This window comes from Copadichromis virginalis, linkage group LG19 (genome assembly GCF_057382275.1).
Source record: "Copadichromis virginalis isolate Kocher_CV1m ecotype Utaka linkage group LG19, C_Virginalis_male_GT1.1, whole genome shotgun sequence".
Classification (NCBI taxonomy): domain Eukaryota; kingdom Metazoa; phylum Chordata; class Actinopteri; order Cichliformes; family Cichlidae; genus Copadichromis; species Copadichromis virginalis.
In genome coordinates this window covers 25,306,074-25,332,425 of record NC_140636.1, presented here as the reverse complement: position 1 = coordinate 25,332,425, position 26,352 = coordinate 25,306,074, and the positions used below count along the sequence as shown (strand labels likewise).

The 26,352-nt window shown below is 41.2% G+C and overlaps 1 protein-coding gene across 1 annotated transcript; it reads right to left on the bottom strand.

Annotated features, from left to right (window-relative positions):
- Nucleotides 1-4,767: 4,767 nt before the first annotated feature.
- LOC146686210 (phospholipid phosphatase-related protein type 3-like) lies at nucleotides 4,768-26,184 on the bottom strand. Its single transcript, XM_085441432.1, has 9 exons — nucleotides 25,642-26,184; nucleotides 20,907-21,010; nucleotides 20,358-20,543; nucleotides 17,761-17,890; nucleotides 16,841-17,036; nucleotides 13,257-13,314; nucleotides 10,931-11,104; nucleotides 9,284-10,096; nucleotides 4,768-8,849 (listed from the first exon to the last, which is right to left on the bottom strand). Exons 2-9 carry the CDS (start codon nucleotides 20,985-20,987, stop codon nucleotides 7,896-7,898), a joined length of 2,592 nt encoding a protein of 863 aa, XP_085297558.1. The 5' UTR covers nucleotides 20,988-21,010; nucleotides 25,642-26,184; the 3' UTR covers nucleotides 4,768-7,895.
- Nucleotides 26,185-26,352: the final 168 nt, after the last annotated feature.

Here is a 26,352-nt window from a genome sequence, read left to right as displayed (position 1 = left end):
CACGCATTTAAATCAAGTCACATACATTAACATGCAGTCATTGTCTCCGCTCCCCTGCTTGTAGCTGATATAAAATAGGATGGATCACAGCCTTGAGTACAGATGAGTGCAGTGCCACAGCGCTCTAATTTACTCATTAAATTGATGCTCCCAGACCGACTGATTTAGACGGGATTAACGATGGAACTTCTTCTTCTTCTTCTTTTTTCAAATTTAAGCCACATCAATGTGCATGCGTGCATGCTGCAGATTTGGTGAAGCATATTATCATGGCATAGCAACTGTGGTGCATTGTGCAGTGAGCAAGCCTTAGCTAAATGTTTGTGTTTTTTGTGTATTATGCATTATTTCCCCCAGCATCTTAACCGTAGGGATGTCAGACCTAAAACTGGGTCAGACAGTTGTAAGAGTGCATGATCCTCTGCCAAGAGCTTCCATAGAAACTCTGACACATCTAAGAGATTTTCCTGGCTGGAAAAATATTTATGAATATGAGAAGACATAGAAGAGTAGAGGTGATACAGAAGGGACATTTGAGACAGTATATCTAGTCATTATAGATGTGTAAAGGGATGCAAACACAAAGCGCAGATGGGCAATGACATGCATATCCTCACAGTCTGATTTCTTGCCCACATTTGAGAAGAAGTGAAAGAGTGGTGAAGGAGAACAGGCATGCAGTGATGTGCACAAGGTTTCCAATGCACGAAAGGATCACACTAACATTTTAAGACATATACAAAGGTTCCCCTGCATACATGTAAATACCCATAGTCCCTGACCCAATTAGTCTGGTCTGATAACTGTGTCAGTGTGTTACTACCAATTCCTAAGCCTGGAGGGTATTGAAGTCATGTACTGTAAAGTCTTACTCATGCATGTAAGGCCACAGCAACATCAGTGCTCAATGCTCATGTACTCCATCCCCCCAATTTTCTCTGTATACATGCAGAAAAAACCACAGTGTATTTGTATATGTATATGTATGTTTATATGTGAATCCGTGAACCGTATACCTGCAGTGCACACACACAGATACTAGGTGAATGGCCAAAAGAAAGAGACAAATAAATCACTAGAATTTCAGTCACCAAAAATGGAGTGTTTAACAATGCTCAAAAACACCCAATTCCAGTGAAGTGAATTAGCAAAAGTTTAACTAACAGCTAGCAGCTAAGTTTCCTGCATAAAGACATCTGGTAAAATGAATGCCATGTACAGGTCTTCTGTTTCTGTTCGATTGCTGAAACTTTAATTAAGTTGAAACTTCATCCCCAAAAGATGCTATATTATATGTAGTGTACAAGTGCTTATGTGTATGTTCTGTATGTACCCATGTGGGCTACAGGAAAACACTGTTTCCATCTCCATCATTATCTCCACAAGTCTCCTAGGAGACTTGTGGAGATGAGGCATGAGCAGACAGCCAAGCACACACATCAACAATGATTAGAGAAGCAGAGAGAGGCAGAGCGAACGACTTGCATACATTCTCTGCTTAGCAGAGTGTTTCTTTAAACTGTCACATGAAAGCCTTGCAACTTTGCAGAGTCAACTTTCAAGGAATTTTTAGAATACTGCTTTATTTTCACATTTTTCTGCATATATATTTTTTTAATTCTAGGTGGATGAATTTCACGAGTTTTTAGCTATGCTTGTGCTGCATCTCAGGTCAGTCTGCTCCTTTGATCCAGAGTGAAATTTCTCAACAGCTGTTACCAATCATCCAAGGACTCCAGGGCAGTGAAGGACCAGGAGTAGGTCATCAATGGTCATTTTGAGGGAAAAAGCTACTAGACTGACATTTCATACAAACACTCACGTCTCCCTCAGAAGGACTTGTAGTAACGTATATGATGATTATCAGGCTTTTCATCAAATGTCAAGATGAAATTTTAATTTCAGTTCCCACTGAATAATCCCCAAATACCTGATAAAATAATGGAATTCCAGTATACCATTTCCTTACACATTGTGCACTAATGTGTGCGTGTGTGATATCTAGACGGTGGTCCACTGGAAATTATTTGGTATGGTGACCAAGTCCAGTCAGTCTGTGAGGACCTGTGGTTACTGGGATTCTCTTATTTGTTCCTTGACAGCTGTCTATGTTTCACTTTATCAAGTCTACATGTAAATCTGTTTTGGGTTTATGGTAGCCTAGCCTTTTCCAGCCGCTGACTGGGGTTGTTGTCTGTGGTTCTGGAATGATACTATTGACATTTCTGGTTACTGCTAAGATGTTATTTTTGGACTTACACACTGCAAAAATGTATGTGCGTGTGTGTGTGTGTGTGTTTATGAGATAGAACGTGTAAGGACCCATGTGTAAGGAGCAGTAAGGACCCCAAAAAATCTGTCCCTGAGCCTATCACAGAGTTGTTATTCCTGTGCCTTGGAACACCTTGAAAACAGAGGACCCTCTGAGAAAACCCACGCAACTCAGGATCCTTTTTCATATCTGTATTAAATGCTATATAAATCTCAAGATCACAAATCCTGGGAGCAGATTAATGACCTGCTTTTAGCAAAAGTAAATGTCAACACCCTAAAATCATAGTCATTGTAAAGACTGCACCTGCTTCATGTTTGCATGGCCATTGTGAACCTTTTAGCACATAGCTTTAACCACTATGATCTCCAGCAGAGTCTCACAGAGCTGCTAGCATGATTGTTGACCTTTTGTTAAAAAAGAAAAGGAAAATAAAAAATGATCCTTTCTAAGAATATATAAATAATCAGTGAGGTTGAAACCCAAGCAGCAGCAGCTTCCTTGTGAGGTGAAGCCAGTCTTAAAAAATGTCAGCCTCCAGCTGGACTGTAACAGCATAGTGGATATACTGCTAAGACATTTATCACCTTCCATACCCTGTGGGTTAAACAGTAAGACAAGTAGCAAATATCCTCAATTATATATCCATATGAAGTTTAATGATCCTGCAAGCAAAACCTTGGGAAATTCCTCTGGTTGTTTATGCTACTCGCATAACTGTTATGGCAGGTTATTAGTCACACAAAACCTGAAATATTACAGATTTTGCTTTCTTGTTCTGGATTCCAAGGTAGAAACAAGCTTTGGAAGTAAAGCTACTCAGTGAATCCAACCAAGTAGAAATGTCAGTCTTAGCCCCCAGCTGTGGTGGTAGACAGCTGACTGGCACATTAAGGCCCGTTATAGTTGGAGCTCCAAAAGAGCTCGCTACAAGGCCTGTGTCTGGTGGGTCGACAAATAAAAGGATTTAAACGTCCCTAGTGAGACTAAATTTAATTTTCTGAGGATCCCAGGCTGAAAATTTTAACAAGCATCACACCATGGGAATATAAAAGCATCACTTTCATTTCTTTTTCATAATTGATGAAGCCTTTCAAGTACATTAAACACAGGTTCTTCGAGTATTTCAGCAACGGGCCAAGTTATTTCATGTGGATGTGAATCAGAAGGCAATATTTTGTATGTGACAACCTTGCTATGCTACACAGGAATCAATACTTTATTTCTCAGAAAAATAACCCTCTTTATTGATTGGACTCAAAGTAAAATGATCTTTACGATCCTTTTGAACCGTACTCCCTCACTCAAGCCACTGAGAGCTGAGGAATTTCATAGCAGAACTGTGGGAGCTTCAAAGCCTTAAATCCATTTTCTCCGTGTGTAAAGGTTCATAAGGAGCTGGGCGAGATGGCAGCAGGTAGAATGAGAGTGACAAAGAGAGCACGATAAAATTAAAGCCGCGGACAAAAGGCTTTTGTGCGTTTCTGCAGTGGTAAACCAGTGCTGAAAAGGATGTCACCAGTATCTCCTGGACAGCCACTTTCACACCCACACACACACACACAAAAGTATAAGCATACACAAGCACAGGGACACAAAAATAGACACATGCATACAGACAGCTCAGTCTGCATTTTCTGTTGCCTCCTGCAGTCACACATACTTACTTACACACGCACACACACACTTGTTGTCTCGTGCTTTCTGGGCCACTGAGGAGAGAGAGAGGGGAGAAGACAGGGAAAAAGAGCTGCTGGCTTGCTGAGTGTGAGTCATGGACAGGCTGACTGTCCTCAGGCCTCGATACACCATCTGCACCCCCCACTACCTCTACACCCTCATCACACAGCTCAATGCTCCACAGCACCGGACACACACAAATATGAATACATGCAGAGACAGACAGACATGGATTCAAATGAAAGAAACAAATGCCCACATCTGACACATATCTGGAAGGACTCACAACCTTGCTAAATCTGGGCCATGCACTACTAAAACACCAAAACTCTCATTTATATATTAATAATCATCCAATCTGATGCATGTGGATCTAGAAATAAAAAGAAAATCATCTCAGCTTTATACTGGAAAAATATCAAATATTTTAAAAATGACATTTTTATGTAAAAGTACACATTTGGACAATTCTTTCCATACTAACACACACAGGAAAAAAAGACCACTGAGCACTGAATCCCTGCAGGTTAACTGGGATCTACCATGATTCTTTGCAGAATTCATTATGGAAACCTGACACTAGCCCACAGGAAAGGCGCAAATGTGGCTCTGCTGCATCCATCTGGCCATGCGTATTTGTGTTAGTGTGTGAGCGCGAGCGCATGAATGAGCACGTTCTCGAGGAATCAATGAAAAAGATCTTTTTCATTAGAGTAACAGTAAGCTGCTTCGGCATTGACCCCCTCTGTATTTTCAGCCGCACCATAATACATCCCCCCGACTCTGCTTTCAAGTACCACAAGCTAAAAACTGTATTTAAGAAGTCTTATTTTTTATTCAATGAGGTTATTAATGTTACACATCACAACAGATAGAAAACATTAGTCCAAAAAAGAGGACTGTGGAATAATAAGTATTAATAATATTAAGTAATGGCAAATATTTTTACAGTCAAAATGGCATGATCACCGACATGTCTGTCTGTCAAAATGTAACATCGCAGACTCGAAGCACAAAAGGTCAGGTTATAAAAAAAGGACACACTCGTACACACATGCAGCACAAACTGACGAGCAACTTTATCTAACAGCTCCTCACCTGAGGAGCGCCACTACAAAATACAACTTGTTCCATTTAGCATAGCTTCTTCCTACTTTACAAAGTATCAGTCCATGTATCCTTCAGGTGTTGTGGTGCATGGGTGCAAACCAACTTCATCTGTGTGTCTGAGTCTGTATTTGATTAAGGTATGATCAAATAATGGCATCATATAAAGCACTTGTCATTGGACAGAATATCTGCTGACAAAAAATGAACTGGATAACAACTTTATACAACAAAGTATAATTACAAAGAAAGGGCAGGAGTGCACTGAAGGAACACCAAACTAGTTGTGTTCACTTTTCCTGCTCACAGATCTTGCTCCGAAGTGTATAATTAGGGCTGAAATGATTATTTTTTAAAGAAATGTTTAACTGACTGATAACACCACCGCCTCTTCTGACTAATCAAGAAAAACGTCACTCACGGTTTTCCAGAGCCCTAAGTGGCGTATTGAGAGTGCCTTTTTTGAGAAACCAATTAAAAACCCACCACATATTCCTAATCCTCATGTTTATGCAAGTGAAATCCTCAAACAACATTTTTTTTCTTTAACTGACTGGCGTTAATCAGTTATCAATATGGTTTGAATATCATTTCTGTAAACTAATTATTGAAGGCCTAAACTCACTGAACTGTATTTGACCAGAGACAGTATAAAAATGAAAACTAAAAAATCTTAGGTTGCCCATCAGTTGATGAATGACTGATGTTTATGGGCTCAGTCACTCATTTTGGGACATAATGAATTAAAAATTAAGGCTGTTTTGTAGATTTTGCTTGTTCTGTGTTTTAAAATAGACAATTATCTCTGCTATGAAACCGCACGCTCATTTCTTAATGAGGGTCAATTTAAAGTCTTTAGCCAATGATTCAGTTCAATTCAATTTAATTCCATTTTTTTTGTATATATTGCCAAACTATAACAATATTCACTTCAATGAGCATGCATTTTCACAGTATGATCTGCTTTTCCTTATCACATCCATTTTTAAATTTTTTTGCAACCACAATGGCGATGGTGAGTCTTCAGAAACCAGTGGGTGACATTACTGTAGATGCATCCATCTTTACAACTGTCTATGATTTGGAGTCATTTTCCAGTGCAGTGGGCAAATCTCACTTCAAGGCCCTCTTGCTCAGTTGTACTGGGCCTTTCCAACGTATTACATGGTTATCTTCAGCAAATGCATGTTGGCCATAGTTTATCTGAAGATTATAGCTCTACAGTAGAAAATTACATTTGCTGATGAAAAGTCTAGAGGAAGTGAATTTTTGAGTTAAGATTGTTTTACCAACATTTATTTCAAAGAAATCCTAGCTTATCATAGTGCTGGTTGGCTGTTTTTTTAAACTGGGAAGTTTTTAAATATAAAATAGAATAATTTAGCCTCATATTGTAAAAAGGTATAGTTGATAATCTCTTAAAACTGCAACGAAAAAAATGGTATAGATAATGGATAGGTGAAGTCTGACCTTGCAGGTATTAGTAATTTATGAATAGAATGATTTGGGTCTTTCTGTTTGGCTTTTCCTGATAAATTAGAAGCAAAGTGAAAGCCAAAATGCTAGTGAAAAGACTTTCAAGACCTGAAAACTTAAAATCTACTCATAAGGATGTTTTTTTACTGAGCTATAAAGCCAGCTCGCCCAGCCAACTGGTACCTACTGAAGCCACTTTGTTCCAAGGTTACGGTGGGCAACACTACTGGCTGGGCAGCTTTCCATTAACATTCCCTTTACTATTACGATTTGCAAGAGGGCCAAATACAAAGAGTGTACTAGCATGGTTTGATAAACACGTTAATCTCCTTAGCGCGGCTTCAAGCTCCGTTCCGTGGAAGGTTTCGTGCACAGAAAAGACAGACCGTCTGTCTGGCTTGCTGTGCTGTGTCCAGCCACATTCTTCATGTTAGGAATAATTCTCTTTCCACTTGACTGCCTCTCATGTTTGCTACAGTAATCCATTCAGTGACGTCTGTATAGGGGTGCCCAACTGTGCACGATCCTCCCCACATCCAATCATCCTTTCTCCTCCTTCTTGCTTACCTTCCAGAAGCAATGTTTCCTAAATCTGCTTCTTCTGGTAAATGCAAGCGCATCTGCCTGATCTCAAATGTAAGAATTTGTTATGTGGTTTGTTTATTTGGAGGTATAAGAATTTGTGGTTTTGTCAGTTGTTGCTATTGGCAAGTACTCTTAAACCTGTGTTTGAACTTGACTTTACGGCATCCTTATAGCTTTTGAATGCTTTGAAGGATGATTTTTATAGCTAGTAACAAGAGCAAATTCTCTGTGTGTAATGGCTGGCAACCTCAAACAGTTATTCAACTTCAAGAAAAGCTAGTATTGCTTGTAGTTGTTTTGTTTTCTGAGTCTCATCCCCATCTCAAGGGAAACTTGATTTAGCAAATCCCAATCCATTCATTCAGCTCTTTCAGCTGCAGCCTCTTCGACTCCTTTGAAACACAGAGGATGTGCGTGCTGAAACCAGAGGTAACCTGGGGTTTTTAATTTCTCTCCCTGCTCTATTTAACATCCGTTTCTTTTCTTGTCTGTTCTTTTCTCAGTGAGGGCTGCTGAGCTAACACTGTGGGTAGTTTGTGTATGCAGGAAGTGGAAAAAAAAAGATTCCCCCTGCTGAGTTTGTATTCTGCCAGACTTTCACCTAGTCCTCAATTCCATATCCAGGATCTCTAAACCACTTTATCATTTCTCAAAAGTCATAAAACTCTGTTCACCTATCGCTGCCTACTTTTCTTCAGTGTCTCTTTGAGAAGAGTCCTCCCTTCTCTAGTACAATCTGTGATTTTACAATGGTGTCTCTTGTCTTCACGCTTCACTATAACATCCTCTCGTTCTGCATGGCCTTGTAGTAGTGCTCCTGCTCAGCATGGCTTCGGGCGGACACAGACGGCCGACGGGGCAGGGTGGAAGTGCGGGACAATAACTGGTTGTGGCCATCTATCAGTAAGTCAGGGTGGGGAGGTGGAGGAAGCATGCTGGAGCAAGACTGGTGAGGAGGTAGAGGCATGGAAGAGGGATGCGGTGGTGGAGGCAAGGGCGAAGAGGATGGGTGTGGGTGTGGAGGCATTTGGGAAGAAGAGGGGTGAGGAGGGGGAGGCATTTGAGAGGAAGATGGGAGGGGTGGTGGAGACATCTGAGAGGATGGGTGAGGAGGTGGAGGCATATGAGAGGAGGTGGGGTGAATGGGAGGTGGAGGCATTGGGGAGGAGCTTGGTGGTGGAGGGGGAGGCAAGGGAGAGGAAGATGGTTGAGGAAGCGGTGGTGGGATAGGGGATGACGACAGCTGAGGTGGGGGCGGAAGAGGGGATGAGGAGGTGGGAAAAGGTGGGGGAGGCAGATCAGCTCCTCCTTCGGCACTGCAGCTGACCGAGGAGGAGCACAGGGAGTCTGATTTCACTGGGAGTGTCCTGTAGTCCCGGTAATGACTGACATTGTCTTGTCGCTGCAGCGCGGCACGGTGTTTGTCACCCGTCGGGTCAGCGGCCATCATGTTGCCACTGATGGTGTTTCTCCATTCCCACGGCTTGCCATTAGTGGCCGACACACGCACCACCGGATGGTGAGGGGCATGAGCGTCGATTGTGACGATGCTCCCGCTGCCAGCGATGCTCCCTGGGTTGCTCCCAGTGCAGCTGTCTCGATCAGATGGTATCCGGTAGTATGGTGACTCTGAGCAGTTGGAGCCAGGACCAGAGGAGGAGCCGCCTTCTGATGTCTTAGTGGAAGGAGTAGTAGGTCCTTGACCCTGCTGCTTTGACATGGCTACGACCTGCAAGAAAGAGACAAAAATCTCATGATAATCCATATATAAGAGCAGCTGCAAATAAATTACTCAACAACTATCCAGGAAGAGGGACATTTTTTGGCGTGGACATGGCAGAGCATGATAATAACCTATTATATACCTCTAAAATATTTTCAGAAGATTTAACTCTAGTTATAATTAGCATTTGAAGTCTTATGAGACTGATTTATGTTGGAAACTAATCAGTGAAATTGCTCCCACCAGTGTTGTTTTGATTATACCAGCAAAAATAAATCATAGATGTGTAGTTTACACAGCATATGGCAGCTGTTAAATCTCCGTTCCTGTCTAAACTGAATTGGCTACATGCCACGTGACAATAAAGTATGAAAAATTATGGCTAAAGATAATATCGTTGTGATCGTTTTTAGGCTTTCATTTTCTAATTTCTACCTCACCTGTGTGACTCTTTGCTGGCTGGGAGGCTGGTTGGGCTGCGTGTTGGGCACACGGGGAGTCGACACGGCAATGGGCCCTGTTCCAGGCTCTTTTAGTCCTCCTCCCTCTGTGAGTGACAACCACTTTGCCCGTGTCTTGGCACTCTTAGGGGAAACAGGAGGTGGCCGAGAGGCCTCCTCAGGGATGTGAACAAGTGGGGGTGCCACCACCATCCTGGCTCCAGTCGGTGTGGTGGTATTGGCTTGCACTGTGGGATAAAGAGAAGACGGCATTTGTTGGTCGCCCCCTTCCCCTGCAGCTGTGCCTCCTTCACCTCCTCCATCTCCTCCCTCTTCCTCATCTCGTGAGCTCTGGCTACGGAGCTCCATCGAGCGCTGCTTCCACTCTGACACCAGCTGCCGAGACCTTTGTGGGTCGAAGGGCACGTGGAACGTCATGTGACGCTGGGTGGTGACTGGCTCCTCTGAGGGTGAGATGGGGCTGTTGCCGTTTGCAACTCGAGGCAAGGTGTTGCTGAAGGTTACCATGGTTTCCTTGCCCATGGGACGACTGGTCGCCAGAAGCTCCACATCAGCGCTTGCTCGTTTGAGGGAGGCCAGGGATGCCTTCTCCCTCCTCACCTTACTCCGTGCTCCAGATCCCAACCCCAGCTCCTCCCTGCTTTCAGACACCCTGGGAGTCTTCCTGTACAAGGAGTCATGGCTCCTCTGACTCAACACCCTCAGGCCATCCTTCTGCTGTGCTGAAGCTAGTCTCTGTAAAGACGGAGCATCTTCTTCCGAGGCTTTGAAGTTTCCCACTGCGTACACAGCCTAACAAGGGACAGAGGGACAAAGGAGAAATAAATGAGGAAATAGAACCACTCAGGGTGTTAAATAAAGACTAGAGCATGAAATTGTGTTTTCTTTAATCATTAGGAGGGAAAATTTAGATTTTCATATTAGTGGAGAGAGTTTGCGTTAATAGACATCTCTCTTTCCTGCTATTCTCCTGAGGTCAGCGTGAATCCCTCTCTAACCCCTCTCTTCATCCTTTAATGACAAGGAGAAAAACTCCCCCTCTTGAAAAGTGAAAGACGAGAGAGACAGAGAAGGCGAGGAGGAGGGGAGCGTGGAACATGGCAACGACAAGTTTTCTTAAAACGAAGTGTGAAATTGTTCCAGAAAATTCTTATCGGATTATTCATTCCCTCTCCCTTCCCTCCGTAATAGAAAAGGCTATATATAGGCTGCCAGTAAAAAAAAAAAATGCTCGGAGAGAAATATATGGAAGCCACACAGGGAGGAGAGGTGATGAAAGAAAGAAGCGTTTGTTAGCACATGCTGTGATACTGTTAGAATAATACAATGGGACAGTTCAGTCGCAGCAAAACAACTAAACCACGTTAATAAGAAAATCTATTTATGTGCATTTTGTCATTCCCACCCTGCTGCATATTGATGGTTAACTACTCCTCACAGACAAACAAATCCCTGAATGGATCCAAACACATGCTGATGCTTAATTCACAAACATAGGCCTAAAATAGAAGATTTGTAGACATCTTCATTAATTCAGATTTCTTTTTAGAAAGTTCTATTATTAGATATAAAGCAATTGGGGAAAAAAGCAGGAGCAAACATTTTTGTGCACTTTGTTGAACTAACCAAGTAGACTCCAATGCCGGCTCCTATCACGTATCCCACGTACACGTCTATAGGGTGACTGCGGTGTTGAGTTATCTGCGTCAGGCCAGCGAGGCCTGCTGCCATGCAGAAAGCAAAGACGAGCATCGGCTTCAGCAGCTTAGTAGTGCTGTTGATGCTGGCGTTGAAATACATCTGCAGAGAGAAACAAACACACACAGCATATCAGCAAAGAGCAGACGTTTGAGACATATGAAGCCCGGGATTAAGATTAAAAGGCATTACGATAATTTTACCTCAGGTGCACATAGACAATTACTTTACAGTGTGTAGTGCAAATGTAGATTGCATTACCCGGTTAATAATAAAACAATATGCTAGTTAGAAGAGATATCAACACCAAACTCATATCTGTTTATTAGATATTAAGCCAAAGTCTGGAGCTTAGCCTAACATAAATGGAGAAACAGCTCTCCAGGCTGCATTCTTAAAGACGAATAATTTGCCCATTACCTCCAAGAGTTAACTCCAGGACTGAAAAATGAAGCCAACCAGGATGTGCCAGTTAAAGCTGGATGCAACAGCCAGTTAAATAGCCACAAGCTGTCTGTTTGGCACCACTTAAGCTGAACTGAGCATGTGTGCATTGTTGCTACCTTTTGAATTCAATTACCTGACAATTAATACGGCTGGCTATGCTGTAAATTGTATTAACAGGCTAATTAAATACTAGGTGCTCCTTGGACCATTCTGTTCAAATACGGTCACTTTTGCAAATACAGTCTATAATCAACACTTAAAAAGTTTTTCAGTCTTATCTGTACAGTTAAGATACTGAAATGTTAAAAAAGTATTTTTAAAGATACAGGCTTTTCCTCCTTTAATCCCCCTTTGTACTAAGAAAAGCTAAAGTAAAGCGGATATAGATTCATATTTAATAACAATTATTCCAAAGACATCCATTATACAATAGCACTTGTTTCCTGTGCAGCTCGAAGCATTCTCTTTAATATAACTCATATTGTCTTGAAAAAGGGAAATGAACTTATTTTGATCTTATTTGTATATTTCTTTTTTAGCTCATGTGGTAAAGTAGTTTCGAATTCAAATGTCTTGGCAGTAAAGCAAAGTCGATGAGTGAGAAAGTCAGGCTGTGAAAGGGGGAAAATATATTTACAGTTACTGGCCGTTCGCATTCTCTGCATGCACACCATATTTCGATTATATAAAACGGAGGACAGCTGAGTGACAGAATGCAGGCTTTGCAAAAAATGTCCTTTCTAACAAGCTTGTCTATCTAGTGCTGTGCATAAAAATCCTGCTTTTCTTGATGCAAGAGGGAAAATCTGTCAGCCTGGAGAGATGTGAGTTATTTTCGATGCAGATTTTCTCGGCACTTCTTGAACCAACTATCTGCCTTTTGTGGAGAAATTTTCTTAGGTATTTTCTTTATTTGATTTCATTTAAATTTAGCAGAAAAGTTTTTTTATACTGAACACAATAAATACATGAATGTCTAAATTTGCTGGACAGGTATGACCAGAACTGAAAAAAAATGACCTGGCATCAGCGCGAAGATCCGACAACATGTTGTAGTGCTAACAAACCCAACAGCTGCTTTTCTCCAGCTCCCCTGCCTTATCTTGTCAGAAATCTGTCCAGTGAGCTTTAATGAGCTCATACAGGGCTCACTGAGGCAGCAGTGATATGGCCAGTAGCTTGCAATAGCCATTGGTGGAGGAGTGTGTGTGTGGGAGGGTGTTACCTCGTGGAAAAATGACAGTGCTACTTTGCCGTACAGTTCACATACTGCTGCAGTCAGTGCCAGATTGCAGAACGGCAAAAAAATCCACTAGAACGTAACAATGAACCCCCAAACCTGACCTCAATCTGACAGTTACAGTTATTTTTTATTTGAGTCAGATGTGAGCCCAGCCTGAGGATAATATGCAATCTGAAAATCTATGAACTATGTATCAAATGGCAGTTAATTCCAGTTGAAAGTTGCTGATATGGTTGTAGATCATACAAGTTGTATGATGCCAGCAGCAATGTTTGTTATGAATTAGTGGAAGTTCTGGATAGTTATCATGAAACAAATTTAATTGTTGTTCTAGGACAAAGATACAAAATGTTAATGTATCATTCAGGCTTTAGAAAAAGTATCAAACTAAACATGGTTACCTTGCATATAGTTTTTCTCCTGTTTTAAAGTTCTAATGAATCAGCTATTCATAAAAAAAAGCATCAAATGAACCACACGCATATTCACAAGCAAACAAACATCATGCAGATACACAACACTTAAGCAAACACATGCGGCAATTAAGGCGAAGGGAGTGCTTACAGAGATATATACGGCAGCGAAGCCAGAGAGCGTTGCATGCTGGGATGGGAATGTTTTCCTAAAGGGAGAAAAAGGGAGAGTTAGAAGCGGAAGAGTAAAGACAAAAAAAGAATTCGATTCCTGTTTTCATAAAGGACTTTGTGTATTCTGAGAGCGTTTATTGCCTCTTGAATAAACCTGAATAAAACTGTCGCGGCTGCTCTTGTTATGCCCGGATTGCATTTGACATTAAAATCTGTGTGTCTGCCCGACTGAGAGTTGTCAGACTGAGTGTGTGTCCTTGGATGTGAACATTAATAAACACAAAGAGAATACCACTGGGCATTAGTGGGAACATTAAAGGGAGAGTGATTGAATTGAGGTCAGAAATGTTATTTAATTTAATATTTTTTAAAATGAAAGAAATCTTGTGTTTGCTCTTAACTTCTGCTGTTGTGTTATCGTTTCCCATTTTTTTCAGGCTAAATTCAAGGATTATTCTTTAAAGGCCATGTTTTCTTTTAGACCTGGAGTCTGAATACACTTTGGCTGGCCTAAAGGTCTATTTTATGAATAGATTTCAGTCATATTGCCCTCCAAGCACAGAGCCCTGGACACCATTCAAACATGCAGGTCAACACTGGACACTCCATAGAACTCCAGCACAGGCCTGTCAAATTTCCTTCTGTTTCTGTCTGTGAATATTGCGATCACTTCTCAAAGTAAGAGAAAAAAATGTAGACACACTGCCCATTTTGGATACATCAATCCACATGCAAGAGTCTCTGTGGTATTTCCAGCACAAAGAAACCACCCAGCCAAGTTTCTGCCAGAGCAATTTACTGATCTATAGATTCCTCTCTGAACAACCCTTTCACTTTCACGGCCAACAGGATGAAAGTACAGAAAAAAATCCCATTACGTTGTACAAATTTTGCTCTGGGTGTGTCATTGTTGCTGCTTTGGGAGGTAAAGGACATGAAACTGCTCACTGTCAAAGCAAATGTCGGTTGTAATGTTAGCAAGCTATATAACAGCGATCCACTGGTAGTTAGTTTCAGTTGGAGTGGGCGTTACAGGGCAGTAGTGGCAAGCCAGTAATACTGTTAGATTATTAAAAATGTTATGACTAATCTAATCAGGCCTTATTTCTGTGTCAGTGTAAATGACTGAGCATTGGTAATCTGTGCTGGTGAGATTTTTCCACTGTTCTTGTGAGCAGGTTTAGTATTTTCACACACAAATAATTGAGAAGCAGTGGAAAAAAAACACACATCTTGCCCTCCGGGTGGGCATGCCTATAATGACGTGATGTTAGGTGAAAAGGATGAATTTGAGGATCAAGGCTGGAACTATATTTAGGTTAAGATGATGTTAGTTTTGGCAAAAACTGCAAGCGTTTTATAGAACATGTCTTGCTAATCCTTTAGACACTGAGGTGAGTAGCAAGTAGAATGCATTGTGTCAATAAGAGTCACAGCAAGTAAAGCAGTGCTAACATATGCACTTGTACTACAAGGATTATCCCTGTATCAACTCTATTTAGCTATAATCTTTCCTGTGTGTGTGTGTGTGCTTAGTGCCTCTCATACCCATAGATCGGAGCTTATTTGTCTAGCCTATGTCTGCTTGTTAGAAACTGCACTGCAAAAGAGCATTTACAAAACCCAAACTTAGTCAGAGCACCTGCGAGGAAGATTCTGCAGCTGAGTGGCAGGTCTTCTTATACAAATAAACATTTGGCTTTACTATCAAGTATGCCATTAAAAAGAAAATCCTTATTATTTTAAGCAACCATTTCTATCTATTTTTATCTTTTTATCCCCTCAATAAGTTGTCATTAGTCCTTGTCTGCTATACTCCTGCAAGACAGTGATGTTTCACCCTATTCAGTAAAATCTGCAACATTATTGTCATAATACATTGGGTTACATTTTCTGATTAAGGATGTATAGTTATGAGTAGAGATGGACCGATCCGATATTACGTATCGGTATCGGTCCGATACTGACCTAAATTACTGGATCGGATATCGGAGAAAAATAAAAAATGTAATCCGATCCATTAAATATCACGAAAGCACCTCACAAAACTTGCAACACGCCGTAACTCACCTCAGAACGTTAGCACGTCGGAGCAGTATGCATCACGTGATAGAGCGGCTGTGGCATGCGGGACCTGTCGGTGGTCTGGATAGCATTTGGAGCTTCGCTAGCAACCTGGCATTTCATCTCCGACAAAGTTATCCCCGAGAGAAGTAAAGCAAGTGTGTAAGTCCATCTCTGAATGTTTGTAAAGCATTCCCACGTTAAGCTTAACGAGCGACTGCCTCTCGCTCTCCGGCTGCTACTTCAGTCGTGAAACTGCTTAAATGATCAGCTGATCAGCTTTTCTGTAGCGAGTCCGTCTTTCTTGTTTGTTTTTGGCCCACTTTGCACCAGAAAGAGGAAACCAGCGGCTGAACAACAGCAGCACGTTTAAGCTTGATAAGCTGTTGTTAGAATTTATTTAATATTACTTTCTACACCAGGATCGTTTTCTACGTAGCTGACGCTGGTAACTGTGCAGGGGCGGATCTAGCAAAGTTTAGCCAGGGGGGCCGATAGGGCATTAACTGGGAAAAGGGGGCACAAAGACATACTTTTCTTTCTTATTCTCATTTAAAATGTCTAGCTTTTAATAAATAATTATCTGACACCCAAAGTTTTAATTTGATGTAAAACGAATAGAAGTCAATTACTGTATATAGTAACTATTAAGTCTAATATATATACCCTAGTAAGCTATAGTACTTTTTCCTTTGGGAAGGTACCATCTGTGCAGTCTGCAATTTTGTTGAAGAAAGATGTTGAATCTATTTAATATTTCTGTGCATTTTTTTTCACACTGCATCAAATTAAGGTTGATTACGTCGATTAAGCATCATGAGGTGGCGCGTGAGGGGTGGTTCCCTATTTTTTATTTATTTATTTTTGTTGTTGCTGGGAGTTGGAACCCTATTAGTTAGGTTGCTTAATATTTACGCTAAGTACTCTTTAAAATACCAGAATAGGGAGAATGGTGTAGGTCTAAGTTTATTAGATTGATCAGTATTGCTGAACTATGAAATATTTTTTTTGTATACAGGTATAACAGAATAGCTTTAGTGTAGTTGTTGTTTTAAACTTGAGTATGAACTTGCAGACTTGCAAAATGCAGCAAGATATTTTAAAAAACAGTTTTGTTGATTAAAAAACACTATATCGGATTCATATCGGTATCGGCAGATATCCAAATTTATGATATCGGTATCGGACATAAAAAAGTGGTATCGTGCCATCTCTAGTTATGAGCTGCATCCAACTGCAGGCATGTTGACAATAAACTAGGTAGCACAACGTTGTCTTATTCTTATTACAAGGCAACAGACCATGGAGCCAGAGCGCTGACAAGACAGGTAAGACTCTGTACAAGTGCACTGATGATTTACTTTAACGACTTCATTAAATCTGTTTGTCTTATTAGCGTTTATGTTGTTTTTATATGTGCAATGATGCAAATTTTGATTTTAAGCAGATGGAGACATTCGGTGTTTATTCTCCTTTAGTTATAAATGAATACCTTACCGAGCTGACATAATAGCATACTGGTCTTTCCCCATGCAGATGTCCTGTGTGATGTAGGCATTGTTGTCACATGACACTCCCGGGGCCGTGTAATTAGGCTGGCAGACAGTAAGGAAGAAAGGGGCGTGGTAGCCAGTAGCTAACTGGATGACATCTGTCACCAGGGCTGTTGCCAGGAGACCGAATACATGAACACCTGAGGGAGAGAGGTAAAGGGAAGAGATAGTAAGGCAACCTTAGTAAATGAACTAAAAGCCTCTGGTGGTTTCCGGACATTGAGATATTCATTTATGAATGTGTACAGTTGCGCAAACTACGCTTAATTTGCTCCGACCTTAAGTGACACCAAAAGCCTTCAGTTTGTCACATTTTGAAGCTTTCCCGCAGACAGAGAAATTTGGCAAGGTGAATTAATTACTGTTTTCACTTCAAAGCTCAAAGTCAGCCTCAAGATATTTCCTGTAGAGTATGATATCATGCCTTTTTCATTTTAAGCCACCCTTCATTTAATGCATGTAATTAGCTTATTTCTCTACTCTAAAACAGGGATAAAGTTGCAGGCTGAGAAGGATGAATAATTTGTCAGAGCCAAAACTGATATTCATCTTAAGAACAACAGAATTTTGCTCTAACTTTGTGGTTTGCATAAAGGACAGAATTTAACCTACGCATCTTCCATTGGCCTCAGTTTGATAAACTGTTCATTGTATTAATATGACTATTTTATTTTATTTTGCTTGTTTGGGTAGTGACAATACAAAAAAACTAGAAAAACAGAGTTCTCACGTGTCCTCAGAGATGCCCATCAATAATTTGTCCTGAACTATTACACCATGTAACTAAGTGTGCTCTGAATAACAGTGTGGCCTTAACTCCTGCAAGCAGCCCAAACGCTCTGAAGGACTGGCAGTTATACACACCGACGAATCGCACGGTCCTGCGTAGGAAGGAGTTGAAGCTGCAGCCTCCAGCATTTATGCTGCCTTCTGACTTTGGACAAGTCTTCAGTTTGGACTGCATGCAGTACATCAAGCCTTCCCCCATCATAATCTGCAGACAGAGGGAGAGAAAAAAAAAGGAGAATAAAAGATATGGAGTCTTTCTTCGTTACACTTCAAACGACTACGAGAGTAAATGAAAAAGAAAAAGATTTGAAAAGTTTGAATCTATCATTGTCAGATACAAGATATTGTGATCGATGAGAAACAATGCATTGTAGAGCGAATGGAGCAAAGGTGCTATTGAACAGTGATCACTTTCAGTCGGAATGATAGATGAGTTTTGGAGAGGTCTGCTGAAGGATTAGGAATGTGTGCGTCTGGGTGCGAGTGTGCATATTGATTGGAGGGCCTGTGGCGTGTTCGATGATGTGCATGGGAATGTCAGGTATATACTTAGTGTCTACATTTATCTTGCTTTGTGAGTGTTTGACAAGCTGTACATTTGTGTGATCTATGCATTTGTCTATATGCACAAGTGTATCTGCGGGATGTTTATGTGGAGCACTCACAAACCCTCAAAGCTTCAGACATATAATAGGTCACTGAATCTGTGACAGGATTATGTTCTGGTAGAGCTAATCAACACTTTCATATAAGGAGTTCATTAAATGTTAATTAAATGCTCAGTGGAAAACCTAAATATAATTATTACTCAAACTTTTAGGTTCATTTAACATGTTGTTTTAGTTCAGCCTGTGTAAATCATGCTCTAATAAGTTTTCAATCAATTTTCAAATTAAAACAATCCCAAAATACCAATAGAAACTGGATGTCTGGAAACAGGGCAGCAGAGTATTACTATAACAAGTCAAATTATATTACATAATATCTAAATATGGATAAACTTGTGGCAGAAAAATATTTTTAATTACAAAAAGGTTTTACAGAACTGCTCGTTAACACAAACATCTAATCAAACCACCACATGGCAAATAAAAGCATTGAGCAACGCATTTACATGTGTACACGTGGTCTAGACCAGCGGTCCCCAACCCCCGGGCCTCGGACCAGTACCGGTCCGTGAGTCGTTTGGTACTGGGCCGCGAAAGTTGAGGCTCAGGTGTGAAATGTATAGTTTTCAGGGTTTTTATTGGTTTTCAGCGTTATTTTGTTATCGTTTTTATCGTTTACTCGGTTTTCCTTGGTCTTTTCACGTGTGTTATGAATAAATTTTCTTTTTTTCGGTACCGGTACTAGTTTTATTTCGTTGTATTCATCCGCGACACCTTAAAGGCCGGTCCGTGAAAATATTGTCGGGCATAAACCGGTCCGTGGCGCAAAAAAGGTTGGGGAACGCTGGTCTAGACAACCTGCTTGACTTCAAACTGAGAACTCAGAATGAGGAAGAAAGGTTATTAAAATGTCTCGTGGCGTGGTTTCTGATGCCAGATGAGTATTTGATCAACTGAAGGGATTTTCCTGCACAAACATCTTTAGGGTTTACAGATAATGATCCAAAAAAGAGAAAATTTCCAGTGAAGGGAAGTTCTTTGAACAATAATCCCTTGTTGATGTCAGAAGACAGAGGAGAATGGACAGACTGTTTTGAGCTAATTGGAAGACAACAGTAGCTCAAATAATGTGAATATGTCAAACCTTGAAGGAGACGAGCTACAGCAACAGAAGACCAGTTACCACTCGCATCAACTAAAAACAAAAAACTGAGGCTACTATTCACCCAGGCTCGCTAAAATCGGACATTGCCTGGTCTGATGAGTCTCAGTTTCTGCTGTGTTACACATTTGGTTGTAATTTGATGTAAATAATGTGAAAGCATGGATCTTTCCTTTCTCAGCAGTTCAGACAGTGTATCCATTATTTTTAATCAAAACAGGACCATGTATAACATTAAGATAAATGTTGCCATTTGCACCTGAAAAGCTAATTAATATCTGCAGTCTCTTGGCAGAAGATCACAAAAATGTCACATAAAAAGAAAACATAAAACACACAAAACATTCACACACCCATAACCACCAAGCAAGAAGCAAAATCAATCAAAATGCCTCCACAGTCACCAGATACACACACAGTCTCCAGTAGAGCACTTTTGTGATGCGGTGGAGTTTATCATAGATGTGCAGCTGCTACGTGATACTATCATTTCAGCATGGACCAATTTCTCTGAAGAATGTTTCCAGCATCTTATTGAATCTATGTTATTAAGAACTACGGTCAGTTCTAAAGGCAGAAGGGGCTCAACCCGGTACTAGAGAGGTGTACCTAACGAAGTGTCTGGTGGGTGTAAGCAGGAAGTACTGCACAGATTGTAGATAGTCATTGCACTGAATGCCATAGACATATATGCTTAATAGAAGTCAATTTTAACCTATTTATTAGGTATGACTAATATAGAATAATTTATTAAAGTATAGCACGTAACATTGTGGTGTGATGGATGGATGGATGGATGGATGGATATTTTTATACACAATCCAATGGAGTAACTCTGGGACTCGGTAACACAGGAAACTAGCACCCCAAATGATCCTCACATGTGTGTCATATAGACTTACAGAAGCTGCAGGTCCAGCAAAGGCCAAACTCAGCAGCATCAACAGAGGGATGAGCTCATCGCCTGTCTCCACATAGGGCATGGAGAGGTCGCGGTCATGGCAACGGAAGCCCACCATCGCCGGGGACAAAACATCTGTCAGCTCCAGGAAGTAAAGGGACACCAAGGAGGATAGGACGATGGGGAGCTGGATATGCATGCACGCACACAAACACACACACAAATGCGACCAAGGACATAGCAAAGAGTGACTCGCAGATAATATTTGCTTGGAAAAAAGTGATTCATCCAATGTTTCATCTTCAGTACAAACAAATACACACTTTCAAACACATACAAAAGGGCAAGTTATACCCGTCTTGCTTGCTTTACAACAGATGTCAGATGCCTCCAAATGCAATCAACACAAGGCACTCACTACTGGTATCATTGTACAGAAAAAGGAATGATTCAGTAGGGACTAATTCAATAAATGCAGTGAGAAATGTCAAACAAGCATCTGTATTTTAAAAAGGTGACTCATTCATGCATCTGATCTAGCGACACATACCTCTACAAAATAAAAGCATGGCAACAGTGTCATGCTGTCTTTTGGTGGTTTCTTCTTGGCTTTGTTTTTGGGAGATGTCATCTTGGGATGGGACCAGTCACAGCCTGTTGGGATAACAGATTGCAAAGAGATGTCAGAGTGGAGTTTCAGAGCAGGTTCATGGATTTCCACCATCAATCATCAATCTAAAGCTTCAAAAAGATGTTTCAAAAGTCTGCCAGGCCCTGACTTATGAATGAAACAGCAGGTCAAAAAGTTGTCAAAGGCTGGTTGGTGCTGCAAAGTTTTCTGTATGAACTAGAAAGCATTAGAGTGTTAGAGTAATAATAAAACTAATAAAAAACACAGACATTAAAGATATTCTAAGCAATTATGGTATAACGTTGCTTTAGCAATTCAGTAGTACTACAGAAACATTTAATAATTCAGTCTAATTTTTTGCACACTTAATATCCAAAGTTGTTATTTTGACTTTGTCTGAATACACGTTGTAAATGGGCTGGTTCTTACATAGTGCTTTTAAAATCAAAACAACAGTCGCCTCAAGGCACTTTATATTGTAAGGTAAAGATCTTACAGTAATAGAGAGAAAACCCCAACAATCTGACCACTCCATATGAGCAAGCACTTGTTGACAGTGGGAAGGAAAAACTCCCTTCCCAGTGTCAGGAAGAAACCTCAGACAGAACCAGGCTCAGGGAGGGGTGGCCATCTGGCTCGACCAGTTGCAGGAGGAAGGCAAGACAAAACAGACACTGTGCAAGAGAGCCAGAGCTTAATAATACCTAATGATTAAATGCAAGGTGGTGTATGTTCACATACACACAAGCACTTTTTTTCTATGCTGAAGTACTTTCTGTCTAACACTTGCACACCAATGGATACATCAGGAATAACTTGGGGTTCAGCATCTTGCCTAAAGGTACTTTGGCAGACAGGAGCAGCCAGGGTTTGAACCACCGATCTTCTGATTAGCATGACTGCTATCCCTCCTTAGCTGCAGCCACCCAAAAATGCAGGGAGACAACAAAACACACAAGACTGTCATATTTTGAAAAGTGTTTTTTATGTCACTAGGAAAATAAACAAATGGGGGAAAAGAATTAGAAAGAATTAGAATGAACTGATTAACTGAAAAAAGCCTCTCCTAAAAGAAGCCCAGTTACCATTTACTCAGGTGCTTAGTATTTAGAATAATTCTACATACCTGTTACATTTCAAATTAATCTTCCCCCACAAAATTATAGACGTGCATATATAGAGATATCTCCTTCCATCAGTAACCTGCAGGCAGTCAAAAGGCGTCAGAGACAAGCCAACGCCAAAGGCAGGAATGGAAAACTAAACAGAGTTAAATATTCACAGCTCTCTCTACAGAACCCCATTCCCCCCCCGATAAGAGCCTGTCCCCTCTTTCTCTGTCCTCTAACCAATTCTCCCTTTCCCTCCCTCTCAATCTTCCCTCTCTCCTGGCTCTGCTTGTCCCATTTTGCTTATCTCTCCTTTTCAATCGGTTTCATTTCCCTACCACATTACTAACACTTTCCTCTTGACCTCTTTTCTTTGTGAGTAGTTCTTTTTATACCAACATTCCTGTTCCTATATGTTACTTTGCCTTTGTTTTATCCATATTTATCTTCATTACAATCCATGCACTGACTAATATGATGAATGTGGAGATTTGGCCTGTGGCCACTTGCTCAGTGGCCCCATATGCAAATCTACTGCACCTTGTGTCAAAGGCCTGCTGACCCAACTGAATGGATTTATGCTTTCCCAAATGAGTTTCAGTGGAGCACTTTGGTCTTTAATGAAGGTATGAACATTTTGTACTTGTAATATCCTTCTTCGTCACAGAAATAGTCCACTTTAAAAGAGAAGGCCCAAAGGTTTTTGTGAAGCTTGAATCCAAAAATACCATCCACATCACCCTTCAACAAACTCACGTTTTCTGAAAGCTGTCATGGCCTCTGTAAGTCTTTCTACCTCTGTCACCTTCTACATCTCAGTACTTCTGCTGAGCTCTTGTTTGTTTCTGTCTTGCTGGTCTCTCTTGTATCATTTCTCAGCATATCCCCATCTCTGCCTTTTCACCCTTCATTTCACGTTTCACCACCTGTCCCTCTTTCTGCACACCTCTCTCGTTCCCATTTTTAATCTCCTCCCTCTTTTATTTTTTTCTGTTTCTCTCGAAACAGAGGAGGGGGGGGCTGACCCTGAGGCAATGTAAGGAGCAAAGAATCAAAGACTTCCACAGTCTAATTTCCATGACCGCTAGAAATGTATTGGAAACGAGAGAAGAGGACAAAATAAGCACAGATCAAAGAAAAAAAATATTTCAAAAAAAGCCAAATGTGTGTGTGTGTCTCTGTGTGTGAGTGTGTGTATTTGTATGTCTGGTGGTGAGGGTAGGAAGGGGGTGAAGATCATAGAAGGGGGGATATTGGGATGGATGGATTTCAGTGTCGCTAAAAGCAGCTTAGGAAGACGCTGGGGTCTGGGTCTCACTCGCCCAGCAGCTTGGTCTCAGTGACCTACTCCAGTCAGCACTTAAACCGCACCCCAACTCACATTACACACACAAACATGCACTGAATGAGCTTCTTGACTGAAGAAATGGGGGTCGTTTATCTATTACACCAGCATTCGTCCTCTGAGGCGCATCTTTTATGTGTGTGTGCGTGTGTGTGTGTGTGTGTGTGTGTGCTGCACTGTTTGTAGTTTGAGCTGCTATGCTTGTGCTTGCAAAGTGTCTGAGTGTGTTTATAGTTTAAGCGATTTGTGTACATCTTGTCTGTGTGTATGCCTGTGAATGAAGTGAGTTGTATAGCCCATGGCATGCAGAAACAGTCTGTCAGGCACTGAGGAAAATATATGACTCAGGGAGCATCAGCACAGGGGTGGGGTTAAAGATAGTGAGCTAATGTATGGATGGGTGACTAATTAAAGGATAAACCTACAGTACTGACAAGGTCTTGGGTGACTATAAAATCCTCCAGGGCAGCTACTATGGTATATTTGTAAAAGCTCTTGGAGAACTGAGCTTAATTCTTCTAAAAAAAGACATCCTGTCGTTGTTTGTTTGATAGAAAAGAGTGCTGGCTGACAATTTGAATTAGCTGAGAATGAACTTATTGTTTTGTCTTTGTGTCTTTTGTCTGGATTGGCCATTACAGTCTCCCAGAGCCCAGGTTGGCATCTTCACATCTCATTTTGATGAACATTTAGCCAACTGGCTATGCAATGAGATTTGCTAAAAACATATCTAAAACAATTAACTGGTTAGTGATCAGATCAAATTTATTTTCTATCTACTGACTGATAAATAATCACTCACGCACTGTAATATAACCTACTTCTATACTACAAAATAGAACAGTATAGAGCAGTCATCCTGTAGCATTCATGAGATGAGGGATTTTTTGGTGGGGATTAAATTGAATCAAATGGGAACAAAAAAAAAAATCAAAGCCAGCAATTTATTTCTCAAAAGGGAATTTTTTTTCACATACTTCACAGCATCAGCCACAACATGAGACCACCTGCCTATTACTGTACACACCACCTTTGTGCTGCCAGAAAATGTCAGACCCATCAGGGCATGTACTCTTGACCGCTGAGAGTTTCTTGTGATGTCTGGTATCAGAACATTGGCGGTGGATTTCTGTGGGTTGCGGGAATTGGAATGTGATCTGGGGAGTTTGCAGGCTGGGTTGGTGCTTTGGGCTCTTAGTACTGTTCCTTGGGCTGTTTTTGAGCAGCTTTTGCAGTTGCCGAAGGGTACTGCTCTGCTAAGGGAGGCTGCTGCCATTGGGGAGTGCCTTTGCAGGTAAGGGGGTTTGAGGTTAATTGAAGGGGCTGGCACATGCCAAAGAAAGACAAATCAGAAGCAGGATCCAGTTCTAAGCAAAGCAAAATGATTTTAAACCACTTCATCATCAGTGGTCTTAGAGTAATGGCTGATCCGTGTATGTCTGCTGTCCCTAAGTCCCTATAGTTACTACACTATTATTCAGAGTAGAAGAGTACAGGACAGTACAGAATAATAAAGTGAAATAGATTTGTGGTGTCTCCCTACTCGTTATTCATGCATAGTTTTCAAAAAAATGAACTTGGAAATTAATTAATGAGATGAATATGAAGTGGAGAACCACAGCTCACCAGTTTTCTATTCACTGTATTCATGGTTTCAGCAATAAAGTTGCTGTGTTGGCTAATGTAAAGCCATGTGCACTGCAGGGCCCTTAAACAGACATATGCAAAGCGCTATTTGCGCTTTGCATATGGTCAGTTTAAGGGTCAGTTTAACTCACCTGCTTTTACAGCGAAAGAAACAGCCGTCCTTTAAATGTAGCTTTATCTTAATAATATAAATTGAGATGGGTGTAAACGGTGATACTGATTTCATTTTTCATGGATAGGAATCATGTGTTTTTTGATTAAAAAAAAAGGGGAAAAAAAGCTTTCATTTGTTTTAGATCATCTATTGAAGGCTCTAGTAACCAGAATCTGATTAAACACTATATTAAAATGACCACTGGGCAGTTACTCCTCCACAAGCAGAAATCAGCAGATTGCGTATGATATCATCAACGATGGAAACGTGAAAACCATGTGCTAATTTTTCTTCTGTCGCCTCTCAGCTCCTGCCAACAGGAGAAGCATATAGGTTCCTGAGCTTTCTTTGGGTTGCGTACGGGAGAAGAGAACCTCTATACTACCGGACAGCACTCACCTCTGTCCCGGGGGCTCCGCGAATTCACCGAATCCCGTCGCCCCCTTCCCCCTCGGCGTGGTCGTGCGTGCTGCTCCAGTTTTGCGGTGCACCGTCCCTTTAATCCATCTCCAGAGTCACCCCGAAATCCAAAACCTTCACTAATATTTAGAGAGAGCTCCGCCGTGAGGCTATTCTGGGATCATAGGAGGTTGGAGGAATGATGGAAGTAAGTGAGGAGACCTACAGAGAAGGAGCAGGGATGGCGAAAGAGAAGAGAGAGAGAGAGAGAGGAGGGTTGCTGATGGTGGAAAGTCCAATTTGCCGCACTTGCTGGTAACGCGTTCCTTTCCTTTAAATTTCCTGGCTTTGAATAAAGTGAGAGATTCACGTGCGTCCACCCGGTTCCTCCCCTTTATTTGCCCATACAGGTTCCCCCTTTCCTACAAAATACAAAACAGTAACAAGTAAGAAATTCCCCCCAAAAATTAAAAAAATTAAATCTGATTTTAAATGCACAGCATCCGTCACACGGTTTTCGGGTTACGCAGTCAGCCTCACAGAGCGCACATACACACACAAAGGCGTGGGGGGAGAGCAGGGGTGTGGAGGAGGGGAGGTGGGGGTACAGGGGGAGGAGAATCATGGTGTGTGCGCTTACCATGGGGGGAGGAGACAGTCTGGTCCACACACTTGCTTCTATCTCCGCTGAATTCCTGTTACGGGGCTACC

What these genes read in the sequence shown, in the direction of transcription:
- LOC146686210 (XM_085441432.1), bottom strand. Translation starts at nt 20,987, where the DNA reads ATGACATCTCCCAAAAACAAAGCCAAGAAGAAACCACCAAAAGACAGC. An exon ending in CATGCTTTTATTTTGTAGAG is followed by an intron (nt 20,544 to 20,906) that starts GTATGTGTCGCT and finishes ATGCATATCCAG; the next exon opens with CTCCCCATCGTCCTATCCTC. An exon ending in TTGCTGGACCTGCAGCTTCT is followed by an intron (nt 17,891 to 20,357) that starts GTAAGTCTATAT and finishes CTCTGTCTGCAG; the next exon opens with ATTATGATGGGGGAAGGCTT.